The sequence below is a fragment of the Nerophis lumbriciformis genome, linkage group LG19 (assembly GCF_033978685.3).
Source record: "Nerophis lumbriciformis linkage group LG19, RoL_Nlum_v2.1, whole genome shotgun sequence".
Taxonomy (NCBI): Eukaryota; Metazoa; Chordata; class Actinopteri; order Syngnathiformes; family Syngnathidae; genus Nerophis; species Nerophis lumbriciformis.
Window position 1 is genome coordinate 32,568,721 of NC_084566.2, and position 20,244 is coordinate 32,588,964.

Below are 20,244 nucleotides of genomic sequence, written 5' to 3' on the forward strand. Positions count from 1 at the left end.
AAGAATAGTGAACAACAGGCTGAATAAGTGTACGTTATATGAGGCATAAATAACCAACTGGTATGTTAACGTAACATATGGTAAGAGTCATTCAAATAACTATAACATATAGAACATGCTATACGTTATATAACAATCTGTCACTCCTAATCGCTAAATCCCATGAAATCTTATACGTCTAGTCTCTTACGTGAATGAGCGAAATAATATTTGATATTTTACGGTAATGCGTTAATAATTTCACACATACCGTATTTTTCGGACTTTAAGTCTCAGTTTTTTTCATAGTAGGGTGCGACTTATACTCAGGAGCGACTTATGTGTGTACGTATGTACGTAAAGTATCAAATAATATTATTTAGCTCATTCACGTAAGAGACTAGACGTATAAGATTTCATGGGATTTAGCAATTAGGAGTGACAGATTGTTTGGTAAACGTATAGCATGTTCTATATGTTATAGTTATTTGAATGACTCTTACCATAATGTGTTACGTTAACATACCAGGCACGTTCTCAGTTGGTTATTTATGCCTCATATAACGTACACTTATTCAGCCTGTTGTTCACTATTCTTTATTTATTTTAAATTGCCTTTCAAATGTCTATTCTTGGTGTTGGGTTTTATCAAATACATTTCCCCCAAAAATGCGACTTATACTCCAGTGCGACTTATATGTTTTTTTCCTCCTTTATTATGCATTTTCGGCCGGAGCGACTTATACTCCGAAAAATACGGTGAGTCGCTCCTGAGTATAAGTTGCACCCCCGGCCAAACTATGAAAAAAAACTGCGACTTATAGTCCGAAAAATACGATATATAGAAGATGAACACATTTTCATCACTGCTACCATGCACGGAAACAAACAGCTGGAAGGAGTCTTCTTAGTCTACACTACTTCTTTCTATTATTTCCATGAGAATCTTGTTTTATACCTCGGTTACACGGTTTTGTTTTTCATTTCATTTCGCAATCAACTATCAAAGCTGGCAAAGTGCTGCTTTGTACATGAAAGCATAATGTATTTTCAGCTATTTTATATATCCGATTGACTTGTATTGGATGGGTTATGCCAGTGCTCTCATCTAGCCTCATGATCTGGCATGATAATGACATTAATCCTGTGACTGAATAATTTTAGCTCCCTCATATTATTGTTGTTGTTGCACACATTTGTGCTTTGAAGAATAAAAATGTTCAAATGAATATTTTTTGTTTTTTCTCCCTGATTTAAAAGTTGTTTTTTTTAAACCCAACATTACTTGTTACTAACGTGTTTCTATATTTAGTGCTTCCTACTTTCCATGACACATTCTTTGTTTGTCTTTTGTCCAAATATGGTGTTAAAGTGGAATGGCAAAAGTATATAACAAAGGAATAACTATTGCGGGAGCAAATTGTCTTTTAATGACGCAGAAATGAGGGTTGAAGTTATTTTTCATCCACCCAACTTTTTGTCATATTTGCTGTTTCCGAGCTAGGAAAGAGTGTCGAGTTGAACAACATATCCACGGGCTATTCAGGAAGCAGGCACAATTAAAGCATGCGTATTCATTTCTGTTTGCTTTCAGGTGGAACTTAAAAGCTGGAAAAACAACAAAAATTACATTTTTCGGTGCCACCTTAAAAATATCTGTGCCCTTTTTAGCTTTAAAAACTAAATTGTGCGCCTTTTTGTCAATTGCGCTCTTATTGTGGAATACCCCACCGGATGTGAGTGTTATGTCTCATGCGGGGGATGTTCTTGCTGATGGTCAGCAACTCTGTCCTGGGTTGGGTTTTTCTCATATTGAAAGAAAAAAAAAAGAGAGTTGGAAGCATGACGAGACAAAGACACCAAGTGAACATTTGACAAATTATGATTTAGACACGTTTGTAACGCACCATGGCGATAAGGGAGCTCAAAGTTTGCCTTTTGGGGGTAAGTGGCAAAGATCCTCTTTTTAACGTTGTCGCTCCATTTTGAAAACATCATTCAGTCGTTAACGAAGTGAATTTTAAAAAATGAACCAAAAGCCCGTGATAATAACTTAACACTACTTTATTTGTTATATCATCGTCTTGTCGCTTTATGCCCTAAAACGTTAAAAATCTTACATTAGCCGCAAGTTAAGGACAAGTTGACCTAAAATACACACAACCTAGCTTCATCATTAGCATTCGACAATTTAGTCTTTAGACACAAAAATCAGTCGCATTTTTATACATACAAAAAAACAACCCCAGCACAATAAACATTTTTGTTGGACTCTTTCGTAGCCGTCTGACGTTTTTTGACGCATGTGACGTCAGCTGAGAACCGCTGAACTTCACTACAATGAGATGTTTCTATTTGAATATGTTGGCGGGGACAAGCGGTAGAAAATGGATGGATGGGTTAGCGTGTTTAGTTAGGCTACATGAAAGAGACACAATGATTAAAAACATGTGTCAGTATATGGAAGTATAATTGTCTCACATCAACTTATATATATCATTATGATATTAATACATATGCATATATTATTCACATATATATATATATATATATATATATATATATATATATATATATATATATATATATATATATATAAATGAATAATTTGTATAAATAAACGCGTGTTTGTAAATATATTTTTCCATCCATCCATCCAATTTTCTACCGCTTATTCCCTTTGGATATAAATATGCTTGATTTTGTATTTGTATTGAATGTGGATATGTGGATCGCTTTTCTGCTTTTGTGTCGATGAGACATTTCTGCCACAAACCAGATGCACAAATAAATGTGACCGACACACTTATATTCAAATCTCAAAAATATATTTACAAATACACGTTTATTTATATAAATTCTTGATTTATTTTTATGTCACATTTTTATATTTATTCATTTTATTTGTATATATTTTCAAATCTAAAAAATATATTTACAAACCAGATGCACAAATAAATGTGACCTACACACTCATATTCAAATCTCAAAAATATATTTACAAATGCACGTTTATTTATACAAATTCTTAATTTATTTTTATGTCACATTTTTATATTTATTCATTTTATCTGTATATATTTTCAAATCTCAAAAATATATTTACAAATACGCGTTTATTTATACAAATTATTTATTTATTTATACATCACATTTGTATTTTTTATTTGTATATTTATAAATGAACGCGTATTTGTAAATATATTTTTGAGATTAGAAAATATATACAAATAAAATGTATAAATATAAAAATGTGACATCCAAATAAATCAAGAATTTGTATAAATAAACATGTATTTGTAAATATATTTTTGAGATTTGAATATAAATATGCTTGATTTTGTATTTGTATTGAATGTGCATATGTGGATCACTTTTTTGCTTTTGTGTCGATGAGACATTTTTGCCACAAACCAGATGCACAAATAAATGTGACCTACACACTTATATTCAAATCTCAAAAATATATTTACAAATACACGTTTATTTATACAAATTCTTGATTTATTTTTATGTCACATTTTTATATTTATTCATTTTATTTGTATATATTTTCAAATCTCAAAAATATATTTACAAATACGCGTTTATTTATACAAATTATTTATTTATTTATATATCACATTTGTATTTTTTATTTGTATATTTATAAATGAACGCGTATTTGTAAATATATTTTTGAGATTTGAAAATATATACAAATAAAATGTATAAATATAAAAATGTGACATACAAATAAATCAAGAATTTGTATAAATAAACGTGTATTTGTAAATATATTTTTGAGATTTGAATATAAATATGCTTGATTTTGTATTTGTATTTGTATTGAATGTGCATATGTGGATCGCTTTTTTGCTGTTGTGTCGATGAGACATTTCTGCCACAAACCAGATGCACAAATAAATGTGACCTACACACTTATATTCAAATCTCAAAAATATATTTACAATTGCACGTTTATTTATACAAATTCTTGATTTATTTTTATGTCACATTTTTATATTTATTCATTTTATTTGTATATATTTTCAAATCCCAAAAATATATTTACAAATACGCGTTTATTTATACAAATTATTTATTTATTTATACATCACATTTGTATTTTTTATTTGTATATTTATAAATGAACGCGTATTTGTAAATATATTTTTGAGATTTGAAAATATATACAAATAAAATGTATAAATATAAAAATGTGACATACAAATAAATCAAGAATTTGTATAAATAAACGTGTATTTGTAAATATATTTTTGAGATTTGAATATAAATATGCTTTATTTTGTATTTGTATTTGTATTGAATGTGCATATGTGGATCACTTTTTTGCTGTTGTGTCGATGAGACATTTCTGCCACAAACCAGATGCACAAATAAATGTGACCTACACACTCATATTCAAATCTCAAAAATATATTTACAAATACACGTTTATTTATACAAATTCTTGATTTATTTTTATATTTATTCATTTTATTTGTATATATTTTCAAATCTCAAAAATATATTTACAAATACGCGTTTATTTATACAAATTATTTATTTATTTATATATCACATTTGTATTTTTTATTTGTATATTTATAAATGAACGCGTATTTGTAAATATAGTTTTGAGATTTGAAAATATATACAAATAAAATGTATAAATATAAAAATGTGACATACAAATAAATCAAGAATTTGTATAAATAAACATGTATTTGTAAATATATTTTTGAGATTTGAATATAAATATGCTTGATTTTGTATTTGTATTTGTATTGAATGTGCATATGTGGATCGCTTTTTTGCTTTTGTGTCGATGAGACATTCCTCCCACAAACCAGATGCACAAATAGATGTAACCTACACACTCCCCTGAACAACCAGCAGAGGGCACTGCAGCCAGAGCGGTCTGGGTCACAGAGCATTATATGCATTTTATGCAAAATCCATATCCATATATGCATATATAATACCGTATATTTCGGACTATAAATCGCAGTTTTTTTCATAGTTTGGCCGGGGTTGCGACTTATACTCAGGAGCGACTTATGTGTGAAATTATTAACGCATTATCGTAAAATATCAAATAATATTATTTAGCTCATTCACGTAGGGGACTAGTTGTATAAGATTTCATGGGATTTAGCGATTAGGAGGGACAGATTGTTTGGTAAACGTATAGCATGTTCTATATGTTATAGTTATTTGAATGACTCTTACCATAATATGCTACGTTAACATACCAGTTGGTTATTTATGCCTCATATAACGTACACTTATTCAGCCTGTTGTTCACTATTCTTTATTTATTTTAAATTGCCTTTCAAATGTCTATTCTTGGTGTTGGGTTTTATCAAATACATTTCTTCAAAAAATGCGACTTATACTCCAGTGCGATTTATATATGTTTTTTTCCTTCTTTAGTATGCATTTTCGGCCGGTGCGACTTATACTCCGAAAAATACGGTATATATTATATGCAAAATGCCAGGAGTACTCTGCACAAAAACACACCATGTCTTTACAGAGAGAGCGCACAACGGGCCTGACCTGGCTAACATTAGCGTTGTATTAGCTAATGCTAATTTATCCAGTTAATCTGAAAGAACGTGCTAGCTGCTTATTGTATTGTATCAATGCCGTTTAATGACCTTATCCCGATGTAGCTACTGATCTCTTATCAGGCTGCTGGTTGTTCAGGGGAGTGTGTCGGTCACATTTATTTGTGCATCTGGTTTGTGGGAGGAATGTCTCATCGACACAAAAGCAAAAAAGCGATCCACATGTGCACATTCAATACAAATACAAAATCAAGCATATTTATATTCAAATCTCAAAAATATATTTTACAAATACACGTTTATTTATACAAATTCTTGATTTATTTATATGTCACATTTTTATATTTATAAATTCTATGTGTACATATTTTCAAATCTCAAAAATATATTTACAAATACGCGTTTATTTATACAAATTATTTATTTATTTATATATCACATTTTTATTTTTTATTTGTATATTTATTAATATATGCATATATATTAATATCATATTGATATATATAATTGATGTGAGACAATTCTAGTTATCCTAAATCTTAAGAGTTAGTTTTAGTAGTCAACACACCACATGCATAGAAACTAAACTATTAAGACTCAGATGTGTTGACGATCCACTTGTTGATGATATCATCGATACCAATAGGTACAGTATTGGATCGATATGAGCGTAATGAAATTGAATGTATTTTTCCACAAATACTTGTTTTTGTTCCCAATACTGTCACAGTATTGTTATATTTATATACAGTCATTTCTCTTCAAAGCTAATTGGTTCCAGGCCTGACCGTTGTAAAGGAATTTCTGCGAAGTAGGAATTATTACATAACTATTTAACCCTTGTGTAATGTTCATATTGTTGGTACTCAGCCAGCATTTGTGGGTTTGATGGACCCGTTGCATTTTGTGGCTTTTAATGCCTCACAATCAAACACTTTTATGTTAAAATACTGAACAGATGTTTACCTTATCCCAATAAACATCAGACCCACAAACGCTGGCTGAGTAACAACAATATGAACGTTGCACGGAAAATTTCTCTGCCAGTTTCTGCATCCCACAGGGATTCTTTTGTGTTTCTGCACCTGCGGTTCCCACACAAGGTTGCAACATTGTTTGTCAACACTGTCTGCTCTCATTTTCTCGCACATTTGACCCTCTGATGTTCTGTGTACCTACACTCTGTCCTCCTCCTGTCTCGGCCTGCTGTGTGTGTGTGTGTGTGTGTGTGTGTGTGTGTGTGTGTGTGTGTGTGTGTGTGTGTGTGTGTGTGTGTGTGTGTGTGTGTGTGTGTGTGTGTGTGTGGCACACAAAACATCAATTTCCACACTTCTATTAGCCCCGGGTCCAGTGGACCCGGACATCTTATATATAATAGAAATGTGTAGGGGGGGTGTATGGTGTGTGGTCATTAAATATGTATTCTGATATATTTTTCTTCACAGAAAATGAGCCAAAGTCAGTGAGTCTCAGTTTGAAAAATTAATTAATTGTAGGGCTACAACTAATTTGATGATCGATTAATCTGTCGATTATTACATCGATTAATAATCGGATAAAAGAGACAAACTACATTTCTATCCTTTCCAGTATTTTATTGAAGAAAAAAACAGCATACTGGCGCCGTACTTATTTTGATTATTGTTTCTCAGCTGTTTGTAAATGTTGCAGTTTATAAATAAAGGTTTATAAAAAAATATATATATAAAAAAAAAAATTGCCTCTGCGTGCGCATAGCATAGATCCAACGAATCGATGACTAAATTAATCGCCAACTATTTTTATAATCGATTTTAATCCATTTAATCGATTAGTTGTTGCATCCCTAATTAATTTTATCATTTTTCTTTTAATAAAAAATGAAAACGGGTCCCACAGACCCGAACACCACACAAGGGTTAACCCTGGGGAAGTTAAAAGTCCCCAACGAGTGGTGAAATTTGTCCTCTGCATTTGACCCATCCCCAATGTTCACCCCCTGGGAGGTGAGGGGAGCAGTGAGCAGCAGCGTGCGCCGCGCTCAGGAATCATTTTGGTGATTTAACCCCCAATTCCAACCCAGGGCGGCAATGGGTCCTATTTTTTTGTCGTCTTTTGTATGACTCACGACCTCACACTCATCTCAGGGCGGACACTCTAACCACAAGGCCACTGAGCGACCTTCTAAATAAGTTGGTTTTTTTACATTAAAAGAGCCCTCTATATAGTACATATATATAGTACAGTAATCTATTTATTTATATCTGCACTTTATTGCTCTTTTATCCTGCACTACAACGAGCTAATGCAACAAAATTCCGTTCTTATCTGTACTGTGAAGTCCAAATTTGAATGACAATAAAAGGAAGTCTAAGTCTATATGTGAAATAACGCCCACATAGTCAGCTTTACCATACTTGCCAACCCTCCCGAATTTTCCGGGAGACTCCCGAAATTCAGCGCCTTTCCCAAAAACCTCCCGGGACAAATATTCTCCCGAAAATCTCCCGATTTTCAGCCGGAGCTGGAGGCCACGCCCCCTCCAGCCCCATGCGGACCTGAGTTTCACGACGGGAGGACAACAGGGTGACAATAACTAAATCATCCAGACTAGACATAAATTGTATTATTATATTTATCTTACCTAAAAATAAATATATCTATTAAAAAAAAAAAAACTAAATACATTTTTACTATATTTTGCTAAAAACATCAAAATTAATTGTATTTTTATTTGTATTTTTTCTGACTCCTTATTACGGTACATCCAGCCATAGAATTATACATTAAAATAAACATATTTGAAATAATTAATTTTAAATGATCATAATAATTCATTTAAAATGACCATATTTAATTATTAAAATTATTGCTTGTTTATCAACAACTTTAGCATTTTATTCATCACATTTTGAAGCTCTGAGAAGCCAAGTTATGTTATATTCCTTAAGATTTATTTATGCAAGTTTGAAGTATCAATTATCTAAACACAGTTTTGTTTGCATATTTTCAGGATGTAGAATGGTGAATTCTAGCTGTCAATATACTCCTCCCCTCTTAACCACGCCCCGACCCCAACCACGCCCCCGCCCTCACCTCCCGAAATCGGAGGTCTCAAAGTTGGCAAGTATGCCTTTACACTTGCTTAAGCCAATATAGTAATTCTGCACCATGTGTAGTATTGATTTTTTTTTTAGTTCATTTAGCCTTTTTATGATTAAATATGCTTATTTTAGGCCACACCTATGTAGACTTTGCTTATTTTGATTTGTAAACGTTTTCCTGGACCGGCCCCATCATACCTGTCTGAGCTCCTGCAGCCTCACTCCCCAGGTAAGGCATTGATGTCTGCAAACAAACTGTCCCACGCTCCAGACTCAGCACTAGAGGGTACAGAGCCTTTTCTTGGGCTGCCCACAAATTAGGGAACAATCTGCCTATGTACATGAGGGCTGCACAAAAACTAGAGTTTCTCAAACTGTGGTACGCACGCTTTATCTAGTGCAGGGGTCGGCAACCCAAAATGTTGAAAGAGCCATATTGGGCCAAAAATACAAAAAACAAATCTGTCTGGAGCCGCAAAAAATGAAAAGCTTGCGGTCATAAACAGACCAAATATGCCTAATTGGCACTACAACAAGTCAATGACATCAACAAAGCACACTTTCGTGCATTCACACACACCATAAGACTTTTGGTGGACAAAATGAGACAAAGGAGTGAAGGATTTGACATGTAAACAAACTGTTGCATCACAGCCCACACTATGGTGAGTTCAAGAACCGCCGAAATTAGTAGGACAAAACGATGTTCACCATATACTCTCATCAGTGAAGCGTACACACACACATATTAAACCGTGGGCTTTCTAACAATGTTGAAGGTTTCTGTCATGTTTGTCCTCAAACAAAAAAACATACTAAAACAAAACAATTATTTTCCCCCATCTTTTTTCCATTTTCAATCCTTTTTTAAAAGTGCTCCAGGGAGCTGCGGGTTGCTGATCGCCGATCTACACTGCAAAAAGTCAGTGTTCAAAAACAAGAAAAAAAAATACAAAAATGAGGGGTATTTTATTTGAACTAAGCAAAATTATCTGCCAGCAGAACAAGAAAATTCGGCTTGTCAAGACTTTCCAAAACGAGTCAAATTAGCTAACCTCAATGAACCCAAAAATACCTTAAAATAAGTATATTCTCACTAATAACAAGTGCACTTTTCTTGGTCGAAAAAAAAGAGACCTTTTTGCTGAATGTGTTGAAAAATATTCTTAAATGAAGTAAATGCTAGTGCCATTATCTTGACATAATGATATAATCATGATTTTTTTTTTCATGCTTGAAGTAAGAAATGATTACTTTAAAAAAGTGGTTTTATACTTGTGAGTGTTGATGACACAGCTTTGCACCAGTTGATATTCTAGTTTCAAGCATGTTTTACTCAATATAGGTCATCAAATCTCAGCAACAAGCTGTAATATCTTACTGAGATCATTTAGGACCAAAACCCTTAAAACAAGTAAAACACTCTTAACATAAAATCTGCTTTGTGAGAAGAATGATCTTGTCAGACAGAAAATAAGCAAATATCACCCTTATTTGAGATATTTAATCTTACTTAGATTTCAGTTTTGGCAGTGTAGTGGTATGCGGAAGAATCACTTAACTAAATATTCAAACACAGTGTTACTGCTCAAACTGCGTGTAATGTTACAGTGGCCAAAAAATTTTAAAATACTTGTTAAGTAAAACCTTTGCCTTGTTTTTAATGAATATTTAGGCCTACTCTGCCACTGTATTTTTTCTATTGTTGGTCATTATGGTTGTCAAATGTTTTCTGAGGTGGTACTTGATGAAAAAAGCTTCAGAACTACTGCACTAGAGCAGTGTTTTTCAACCACTGTGCCACATGCACACTAGTGTGCTGTGAGATACAGTCTGGTGTGCCGTGAGATGATTTAATTTCACCTATTTGGGTTAAAAATGTTTTTTGCAAACCAGTAATTATAGTCTGCAAATGATGTGTTATTGTTGAGTGTCGGTGCTGTCTAGAGCTTGGCAGAGTAACCGTGTAATACTCTTTCATATCAGTAGGTGTCGGATACAGCGGGAGGCAGCGTGCAGGTAAAAAGGTGTGTAATGCTTAAACCAAAAATAAACAAAAGGTGAGTGCCCCTAAGAAAAGGCATTGAAGCTTAGGGAAGGCTATGCAGAACGAAACTAAAACTGAACTGGCTACAAAGTAAACAAAAACAGAATGCTGGACGACAGCAAAGACTTACTGTGGAGCAAAGACGGCGTCCACAAAGTACATCCGAACATGACATGACAATCAACAATGTCCCCACAAAGAAGGATAAAAACAACGGAAATATTCTTGATTGCTAAAACAAAGTAGATGCGGGAAATATCGCTCAAAGGAAGACATGAAACTGCTACAGGAAAATACCAAAAAAAGAGAAAAAGCCACCCAAATAGGAGCGCAAGACAAGAACTAAAACACTACACACAGGAAAACAGCAAAAAACTCCAAATAAGTCACGGCGTGATGTGACAGGTGGTGACAGTACACCTACTTTGAGACAAGAGCTATACTGATGCATACCTTGTTATGGTTTAAAGTCATATCCAACAATTGTGACAACGACTTTTTACTGTCAACTGAGTTTCGTTTTTTCAACGCAAAAAATGTGCCTTGGCTCAAAAAAGGTTGAAAAACACTGCACTAGAGCATCTAAAATCCATTCATTCATTTTCTACCGCTTGTCCCTTTTGGGGTCACGAGGGGAGTTGGAGCCTATCCCAGCTGCATTTGGGCGGAAGGCGGGGTACACCCTGGACAAGTCGCCACCTCATGGCAGGGCCAACACAGATAGACAGACAAAATTCACACACTAGGGCCAATTTAGTGTTGCCAATCAACCTATCCCCAGGTGCATGTCTTTGGAGGTGGGAGGAAGCCGGAGTACCCGGAGGGAACCCACGCAGTCACGGGGAGAACATGCAAACTCCACACAGAAATACCCCGAGCCCGGGGGATCGAACCCAGGACCTTCGTATTGTCAGGCACATGCACTAACCCTTGCATCTAAAAATCTTTCACAAGCATTCTCCAAATAGCACCTTGTTTTTTTAATTTACCTCAACAGTAACAATAAATGTTTTTATTTATTACTCTTTATTGTACTATTCACTGTTTTATTGCTTTTACTTTATGTTCCTGTAGAAGTCGCGGTCCCACTGATACATACGCCAGGTGTGCAGAGTTGACAAAGGTTTAATCGTTTTTTCTCCACAGCTCATCAGACAAACGTTCGTGCTCGACTTTTTCAGTCTCTCCCATACTCCTCCTCCTCCTCCTGCACCCGGCCGCTCACTCTTAAAGACAGCAGATGATTAGATTAACACGTACCACCTGTGAAATAGAATCACCTGCCAGCTGTGTCTCGCCGTCAGCACATGCCCCGCCCCTATCCGATGGTGCTCGTCCTCAGCACCATAGACAGCGGCGGTGACCTTTGCTCCTGCAAGCGCCCTGGCCATAGTTCCATGTGCAGCACGTTAGTCAACTTACTGTAGGTAGTTTAAATGTGCTATATAAATGAAGTTTGACTCAAAACAAATCCGCGATAGAGTGAAGCTGCAAACGTCGAAGTGCGATGTGGCGACTGGCGAGGGATGACTATATTGTTATGTTTATATATTGTGTACAAACTCGAGGAATACGTTCTGGCACACCAAAGGGCTTTGGGGGCAAAAAGCCAAAGTATTTGAATTAGTTCCAATAGTAGTTTTTGCTTTTGCACGAGTGATTTTATTTTCGCTCAAATAAAATAATTGCACTATTTTGTTGTGTTGTAGTTGAATATTGTTAAATAAGTTTGCTGGGGAAAAATTGGTTCTTTGGCCAAATGTCAAGTGAAAAGTATCGCTGGCTCCTGTATTGGCATCGGATTCATACCGAAGACAGTTATTGGTATTGCCCAACTTTGATAACCAAGTTAGAGTCTTTGGTGAAGAAACGGGAGATATGTGAATAACATGTGACCCACACTGTCATCTAACCAACCACTGACTTCTCTTGTCCACACGCAGGACACAGGAGTCGGCAAGTCCAGCATTGTCTGTCGCTTTGTGCAGGACCACTTTGACCACAACATCAGCCCCACCATAGGGTAAGACCAGAGGGGTCAAATATTTTGAAAGTGTGTGGAATACAGACATTTTTGTGTATCTGTAGCTTAAGTTAAAGTTAAAGTACCAATGATAGTCAAACACACACTAGGTGTGGTGAAATTTGTCCTCTGCATTCGACCCATCCCCTTGTTTACCCCCTGGGAAGTGAGGGGAGCAGTGGGCAGCAGCGGTGGCCACGCCCGGGGATCATTTTTGGTGATTTAACCCCCAATTCCAACCCTTGAGGCTGAGTGCCAAGCAGGGAGGTAATGGGGCAACAACTAATCGATTAAAATCGATTATAAAAATAGTTGGCGATTAATTTAGTCATCGATTCGTTAGATCTATGCTATGCGCATGCGTAGAGGCTACTTTTTTATTTATTTTTTTATAAACCTTTATTATAAACTGCAACATTTACAAACAGCTGAGAAACAATAATCAAAATACGTATGCTGCCATTATGCTGTTTCTTTCCCCAATAAAATACTGGAAATGATAGAAATGTAGTTTGTCTCTTGTATACGATTATTAATCGATTAATCGACGCAATAATCGACAGATTAATCGATTATCAAATTAGTTGTTAGTTGCAGCCCTAAATGGATCCCTTTTTTATAGTCTTTATTATGACTCGGCCGGGGTTTGAACTCACAACTAGAGATGTCCGATGATAATACCGGACTGCCGATATTATCGGCCGATAAATGCTTTAAAATGTAATATCGGAAATTATCGGTTTTAAAAAGTAAAATGTATGACTTTTTAAAACGCCGCTGTACGGAGTGGTACACGGACGTAGGGAGAAGTACAGACATACCTACTCCGGTTTTCCCGTAATTAGTACGGTTTTCATCAACCTATTCCGGGTTACGGTTGCAGTGATAAAAAATACGGTTTTTCATTAATTAAAATAAACATTTAAAAAAAAAGTTTTATTCACGAAATCGCGTAACAACAATGACAATCGACACTGCTTCCCGTAACTTCCTATCGAGCCATTCCGAATGCCATGCGCGAGGCTATTTATAGCACCGCTGCCAAGCACGAGGCACCAGTTGCCATTGTTTCCAAACGAGCGAACGATCATGGAATCAGCCGGAGAAAAATCGCAAACGAGTCTTAAACCGAAAAGAAAACTGCAGTCATTCCGTGAAGAATATTCAAAAGCCTATCCGGGAATAATTATCCGTTCCAAAAAGGGTGAAAACTACGCGAATTGCACTTTGTGCAGACAAGATGACTGGGAGACGCAACTGCTCTGTAACAGAGCAGTTGCGTCTCCCAGTCATACTTGCCAACCCTCCCCATTTTCCCGGGAGACTCACGAATTTCAGTGCCCCTCCCGAAAATCTCCCGGGGCAACCATTCTCCCGATTTCCACCTAGACAACAATATTGGGGGCGTGCCTTTAAGACACTGACTTTGCGTGCCGGCCCAATCACATAATATCTACGGCTTGTCACACACACCATACAGGTTACACTGAGGGTGGCTGTATAAACAACTTTAACACTGTTACAAACATGCGTCACACTGTGAACCCACACCAAATAAGAATGACAAACACATTTTGGGAGAACATCCGCACCGTAACACAACAGAACAAATACCCAGAACCCCTTGCAGCACTAACTCTTCCGGGACGCTACAATATACACCCCCCCGCTACCCCTATAACCCCGCACCCCCAACCCCGCCCACCTCAACCTCCTCATGCTCTCTCAGGGAGAGCATGTCCCAAATTCCAAGCTGCTGTTTTGAGGCATGTTAAAAAAAAATAATGCACTTTGTGACTTCAATAATAAATATGGCAGTTCCATGTTGGCATTTTTTTCCATAACTTGAGTTGATTTATTTTGGAAAACCTTGTTACATTGTTTAATGCATCCAGTGGGGCATCACAACAAAATTAGGCATAATAATGTGTTAATTCCACGACTGTATATATCGGTATCGGTTGATATCGGAATCGATAATTAAGAGTTGGACAATATCAGAATATCTGATATCGGCAAAAAAGCCGTTATCGGACATCTCTACTCACAACCTACCGATCCCAGGGCTGACTCTAACCACTAGGCCACTGAGTAGCTTCAATGCTAATGAGCTATGTTTGTGTCCAAGAACTGTCATTGTGTACTTAATCCCATTTTTACATATACACTGGTACAATGTAGTAGATGTCATACATCAAATACAACACTGTAACACAAATGTTGGCAACACCCGCATCAATTTTTAACATGCTAGGTTAGCATATTCGCTGAAGAAACACTACTTGATCAAAGTAAGAGAGCTCGAATGTCCGCAACTGACTGACGGTTACTTGGCAGAGCTTCAGGCTGCATTTTAAGATGTGTAGTGAAGCCTGTCTTTCTTTGTCCGTGAAAACCTACTTGTCTGGCAAAAGTGGAGGAAGACGATAGCTATTTCTGACTCCAGGAACGCGCATCGCTACTGTGGTCCTGTAGGTGGCGATAATGTGTCTCACCATGAAGTCATTGTTACAGAGAGATGCAAAAACAGCTGTCTTTTTGTTCTTCTGCAAGTAAGTCAATCAATCAATCAATCAATCAATTATTATTTATATAGCCCTAAATCACAAGTGTCTCAAAGGGCTGCACAAGCCATAACGACATACTCGGTACAGAGCCCACATAAGGGCAAGGAAAAACTCACCCCAGTGGGACGTCGATGTGAATGACTATGAGAAACCTTGGAGAGGACTGCAGATGTGGGTTACCCCACCCCCCCACCCTTTAGGGGAGACCGGATGCAATGGACGTCGAGTGGGTCGAGCATAATATTGTGAAAGTCCAGTCCATAGTGGATCTAACATAATAGTGAGAGTCCAGTCCATAGTGGATCTAACATAATAGTGAGAGTCCAGTCCATAGTGGATCCAACATAATAGTGAGAGTCCAGTCCATAGTGGATCTAACATAATAGTGAGAGTCCAGTCCATAGTGGATCTAACATAATAGTGTGAAAGTCCATTCCATAGTGGATCTAGCATAATAGTGTGAGAGTCCAGTCCATAGTGGATCTAACATAATAGTGTGAGAGTCCAGTCCATAGTGGATCTAACATAATAGTGTGAGAGTCCATTCCATAGTGGATCTAGCATAATAGTGTGAGAGTCCAGTCCGTAGTGGATCTAACATAATAGTGTGAGAGTCCAGTCCATAGTGGATCTAACATAATAGTGTGAGAGTCCAGTCCATAGTGGATCTAACATAATAGTGTGAGAGTTCAGTCCATAGTGGATCTAACATAATAGTGAGAGTCCAGTCCATAGTGGATCTAACATTATAGTGAGAGTCCGGTCCATAGTGGATCTAACATAATAGTGAGAGTCCAGTCCATAGTGGATCTAACATAATAGTGAGAGTCCAGTCCATAGTGGGGCCAGCAGGAGACCATCCCGAGCGGAGACAGGTCAGCAGGCGAGTGGTCCATCCCGGGTCCCAACTCTGGACAGCCAGCACTTCATCCATGGCCACCAAACCTGTCCCCCCCCCCCCCCCCCTCCACGAGGGAGAGGGCGGCGGAGCAGAAAAGAGACGGCAGATCAACTGGTCTAAAAAAGGGGTCTATTTAAAGGCTAGAGTATACAAATTAGTTTTAAGATGGGACTTAAATGCTTCTACTAAAGTAGCATCTCTAATTGTTACCGTTGCGGTAGGGCATTCCAGAGTACGGGAGCCCGAATAGAAAACGCTCTATAGCCCGCAGACTTTTTTTGGGCTCTGGGAATCACTAAGAAGCCGGAGTTCTTTGAACGCAGATTTCTTGCCGGGACATATGGTACAATACAATCAGCAAGATAGGATGGAGCTAGACCGTGTAGTATTTTATACGTAAGTAGTAAAACCTTAAAGTCACATCTTAAGTGCACAGGAAGCCAGTGCAGGTGAGCCAGTATAGGTATATAAAGGTATATACAGTATAGGCGTAATATGATCAAACTTTCTTGTTCTTGTCAAAAGTCTAGCAGCCGCATTTTGTACCAACTGTAATCTTTTAATGCGAGACATAGGGAGACCCGGAAATAATACAGTGTGACTGTTTTTGTCCCGCGCAGAGCGTCGTTCCTGACCAAGACAGTGCCGAGTGGAAATGAACTACATAAATTCCTCATCTGGGACACGGCGGGACAGGAGAGGGTGAGCGACCGAACGCCCTTTCACACGCTTTTCTTCTTCTTTGCTCGTACAGTAGCTTGGATCCCTCTGGCATGTGTGTAAGCATCACGCGATATAGGGCCGTGTCTCGCCGGCCGTGAAATGTGACGATCCATGTCAGCCTTTTAAGGTCACAAGGACGCTGTAGACCTACTACTACTTGCATTGGGGTGGGGCCGGAAAAAAAAACTCTTTACTTGCAGGCATGGACACTATCCCTTCATTCTTCATTCATGCTGTTAATATGACAAGAATGTTGTCCCCTCAAGACACTTATGATAATAATCATCTTTATTTTTTAAATATAGTTCCACTCGTTAGCACCTATGTACTACAGAGGATCGGCGGCGGCTGTCATTGTGTATGACATCACTAAGCTGGTAAGTCCTTCCAATTTGCAAATACTTTATTAGGTACAGCGACACAAGAGTGATCAAATATATTACTAATGTACACCACTGCGGAGAACCACCACAGTAAAAATTATATTCATCAATGAAATATCTAAAGGCAGAGTTTTTGGTTTTATATGCAGCTGAGATAGGCTCCAGCACCCCCAAAAAAGGGACAAGCGGTTGAAAATGGATGGATTGATGGATGAAACCTTTGCACTGTCATTGCACTGGCTTGCCTTGTTGCACTTACAAGTAACAGCCACTAGAGGACGACAAAGCTCTGCCAGTCCTTTTTTCCAAGCATTCTACACTGGTGGTTTTCAACCTTTTTTGAGCCAAGGCACATTTTTTGCGTTAAAAAAATCCAGGGGCACATCACCAGCAGAAATCATTAAAAAACTAAACTCAGTTGACAGTAAAAAGTTGTTGTCGCAATTGTTGGATATGACTTTAAACCATAACCAAGCATGCATCAATATAGCTCTTGTCTCAAAGTAGGTGTACTGTCACCACCTGTCACATCACGCCCTGACTTACTTTGACTTTTTTGCTGTTTTCCTGTGTGAAGTGTTTTAGTTCTTGTCTTGCGCTCCTATTTTGGTGGCTTTTTCTCATTTTTGGTATTTTCCTGTAGCAGTTTCATGTCTTCCTTTGAGCGATATTTCCCGCATCTACTTTGTTTTAGCAATCAAGAATATTTCAGTTGTTTTTATCCTTCTTTGTGGGGACATTGTTGATTGTCATGTCATGTTCGGATGTACATTATGGACGCCGTCTTTGCTCCGCAGTAAGTCTTTGCTGTCGTCCAGCATTCTGTTTTTGTTTACTTTGTAGCAAGTTCAGTTTTAGTTTCGTTCTGCATAGCCATCCCTAAGCTTCAATGCCTTTTCTTAGGGGCACTCACCTTTTGTTTATTTTTGGTTTAAGCATTAGACCCTTTTTACCTGCACGCTGCCTCCCGCTGTATCCGACACCTACAAAGCAATTAGCTACCGGCTGCCACCTACTGATATGGAAGAGTATTACACGGTTACTCTGCCGAGCTCTAGACAGCACCGACACTCAACAACAACACATCATTTGCAGACTATAATTACTGGTTTGCAAAAAACCTTTTTAACCCAAATAGGTGAAATTAGATAATCTCCCACGGCACACCAGACTGTATCTCACAGCACACTAGTGTGCCGCGGCACAGTGGTTGAAAAACATTGCTCTAGTGCAGTAGTTCTGAAGCTTTTTTCACCAAGTGCCACCTCAGAAAACATTTGGCTACCATAATAATGACCAACAATAGAAAAAATACAGTGGCAGAGTAGGCCTAAATATTCATTAAAAACAAGGCAAAGGTTTTACTTAACAAGTATTTTTAATGTTTTTGGCCACTGTAACATTACACGCAGTTTGAGCAGTAACACTGTGTTTGAATATTTAATTAAGTGATTCTTCCGCATACCACTACACTGCAAAAACTGAAATCTAAGTAAGATGAAATATCTCAAATAAGGGTGATATTTGCTTATTTTCTGTCTGATAAGATAATTCTTCTCACTAAGCAGATTTTATGTTAGAGTGTTTTACTTGTTTTAAGGGTTTTGGTGCTAAATGATCTCAGTAAGATATTACAGCTTGTTGCTGAGATTTGATGACCTTCATTGTGGACGCCGTTTTTGCTCCACAGTAAGTCTTTGCTGTCGTCCAGCATTCTGTTTTTGTTTACTTTGTAGCCAGTTCAGTTTTAGTTTCGTTCTGCATAGCCTTCCCTAAGCTTCAATGCGTTTTTCTTAGGGGCACTCACCTCTTGTTTATTTTTGGTTTAAGCAGTAGACCCTTTTTACCTGCACGCTGCCTCCCGCTGTTTCCGACACCTACTGATATGAAAGAGTATTACACGGTTACTCTACCGAGCTCTAGACAGCACCAACACTCAAAAACAACAACACATCATTTGCAGACTATAATTACTGGTTTGCAAAAAGTATTTTTAACCCAAATAGGCGAAATTAGATAATCTCCCACGGCACACCAGACTGTATCCCGGCACAGTGGTTGAAAAACACTGTTCTACACATCCATCCATCCATCCATTTTCTACCACTTGTCCCGTTCAGGGTCGCGGGGAATGCTGGAGCCTATCTCAGCTGCATTCGGGCGGAAGGCGGTGTACACCTTGGACAAGTCGCCACCTCATCGCAGGGCCAACACAGATATACAGACAACATTCACAGTCACATTCACACACTATGCTCCAATTAAAGACTTAATTAAACCTGAGGTGGCAGATACGTTTGATAGCAGGGGTGTACCTAATTAAGTGTCCAGTAAATTACGCCGATTCCTTGGCTGCCTTGTAGTTAAGGATGGATGAATTGAATCGATACTGTACCAATTCCCGATACCTGGGAATCAATACCACTACTCCAAGGTATCAATTTTCGGTACTTCTGTGTGTGTTCATGTGTTAATAAAGGTAGAGTCATTGTTTAATAATACAATCTCACTGTTTTATGTAACATTTAATACTGAGCTGGTAAGATAGCTGTGTTGTCCAGTTGTTATATCTTGATTTTTTACACTCAGTCTCATTTGCAACTTTGCATGCAGTTGCAATTCCAAGACGTTAGATGGCAGTAGTGTATAAACTACGGTATGTTGCCTAGTCAAGGAGTAGTCTTTGCCATTAAGTTAAGTTTAAATTAAGTTTGCCATCAGTATTCAAGGACAACTTTAAACTATGGAATTCTCTTTACAATGAGATAAAAGATTGTAGAAATATATTCCAATTGAAAAAAATATATAAAGACAGAACAATAAGATCATGTGGACAGCCGTAAGTGTTTACATTTTGCTTTATATTTATTATTTTGCTTATTTTTTTGTCTGGTTTTGTATTTGTTTTGTATCATCCCGTGAGGTGTATTTTTTTTTTTTTGTTCGGTTTGTACTTCATGAGGTTTTGCACATGTGTTTTTTT

General features: G+C 37.2%; 1 protein-coding gene across 1 annotated transcript in view; it reads left to right on the forward strand.

The window, feature by feature from the left end:
- Positions 1–118: 118 nt before the first annotated feature.
- Positions 119–20,244, forward strand: part of rab31 (RAB31, member RAS oncogene family) — a 33,467-nt gene continuing 13,341 nt past the window's right edge. The window contains exons 1-4 of the mRNA XM_061978907.2: positions 119–1,923; positions 12,608–12,687; positions 16,776–16,857; positions 17,184–17,255. Coding sequence (XP_061834891.1) covers positions 1,888–1,923; positions 12,608–12,687; positions 16,776–16,857; positions 17,184–17,255 — 270 coding nt within the window. The 5' untranslated portion in view covers positions 119–1,887. The remainder of the gene's footprint in view (positions 1,924–12,607; positions 12,688–16,775; positions 16,858–17,183; positions 17,256–20,244) is intronic.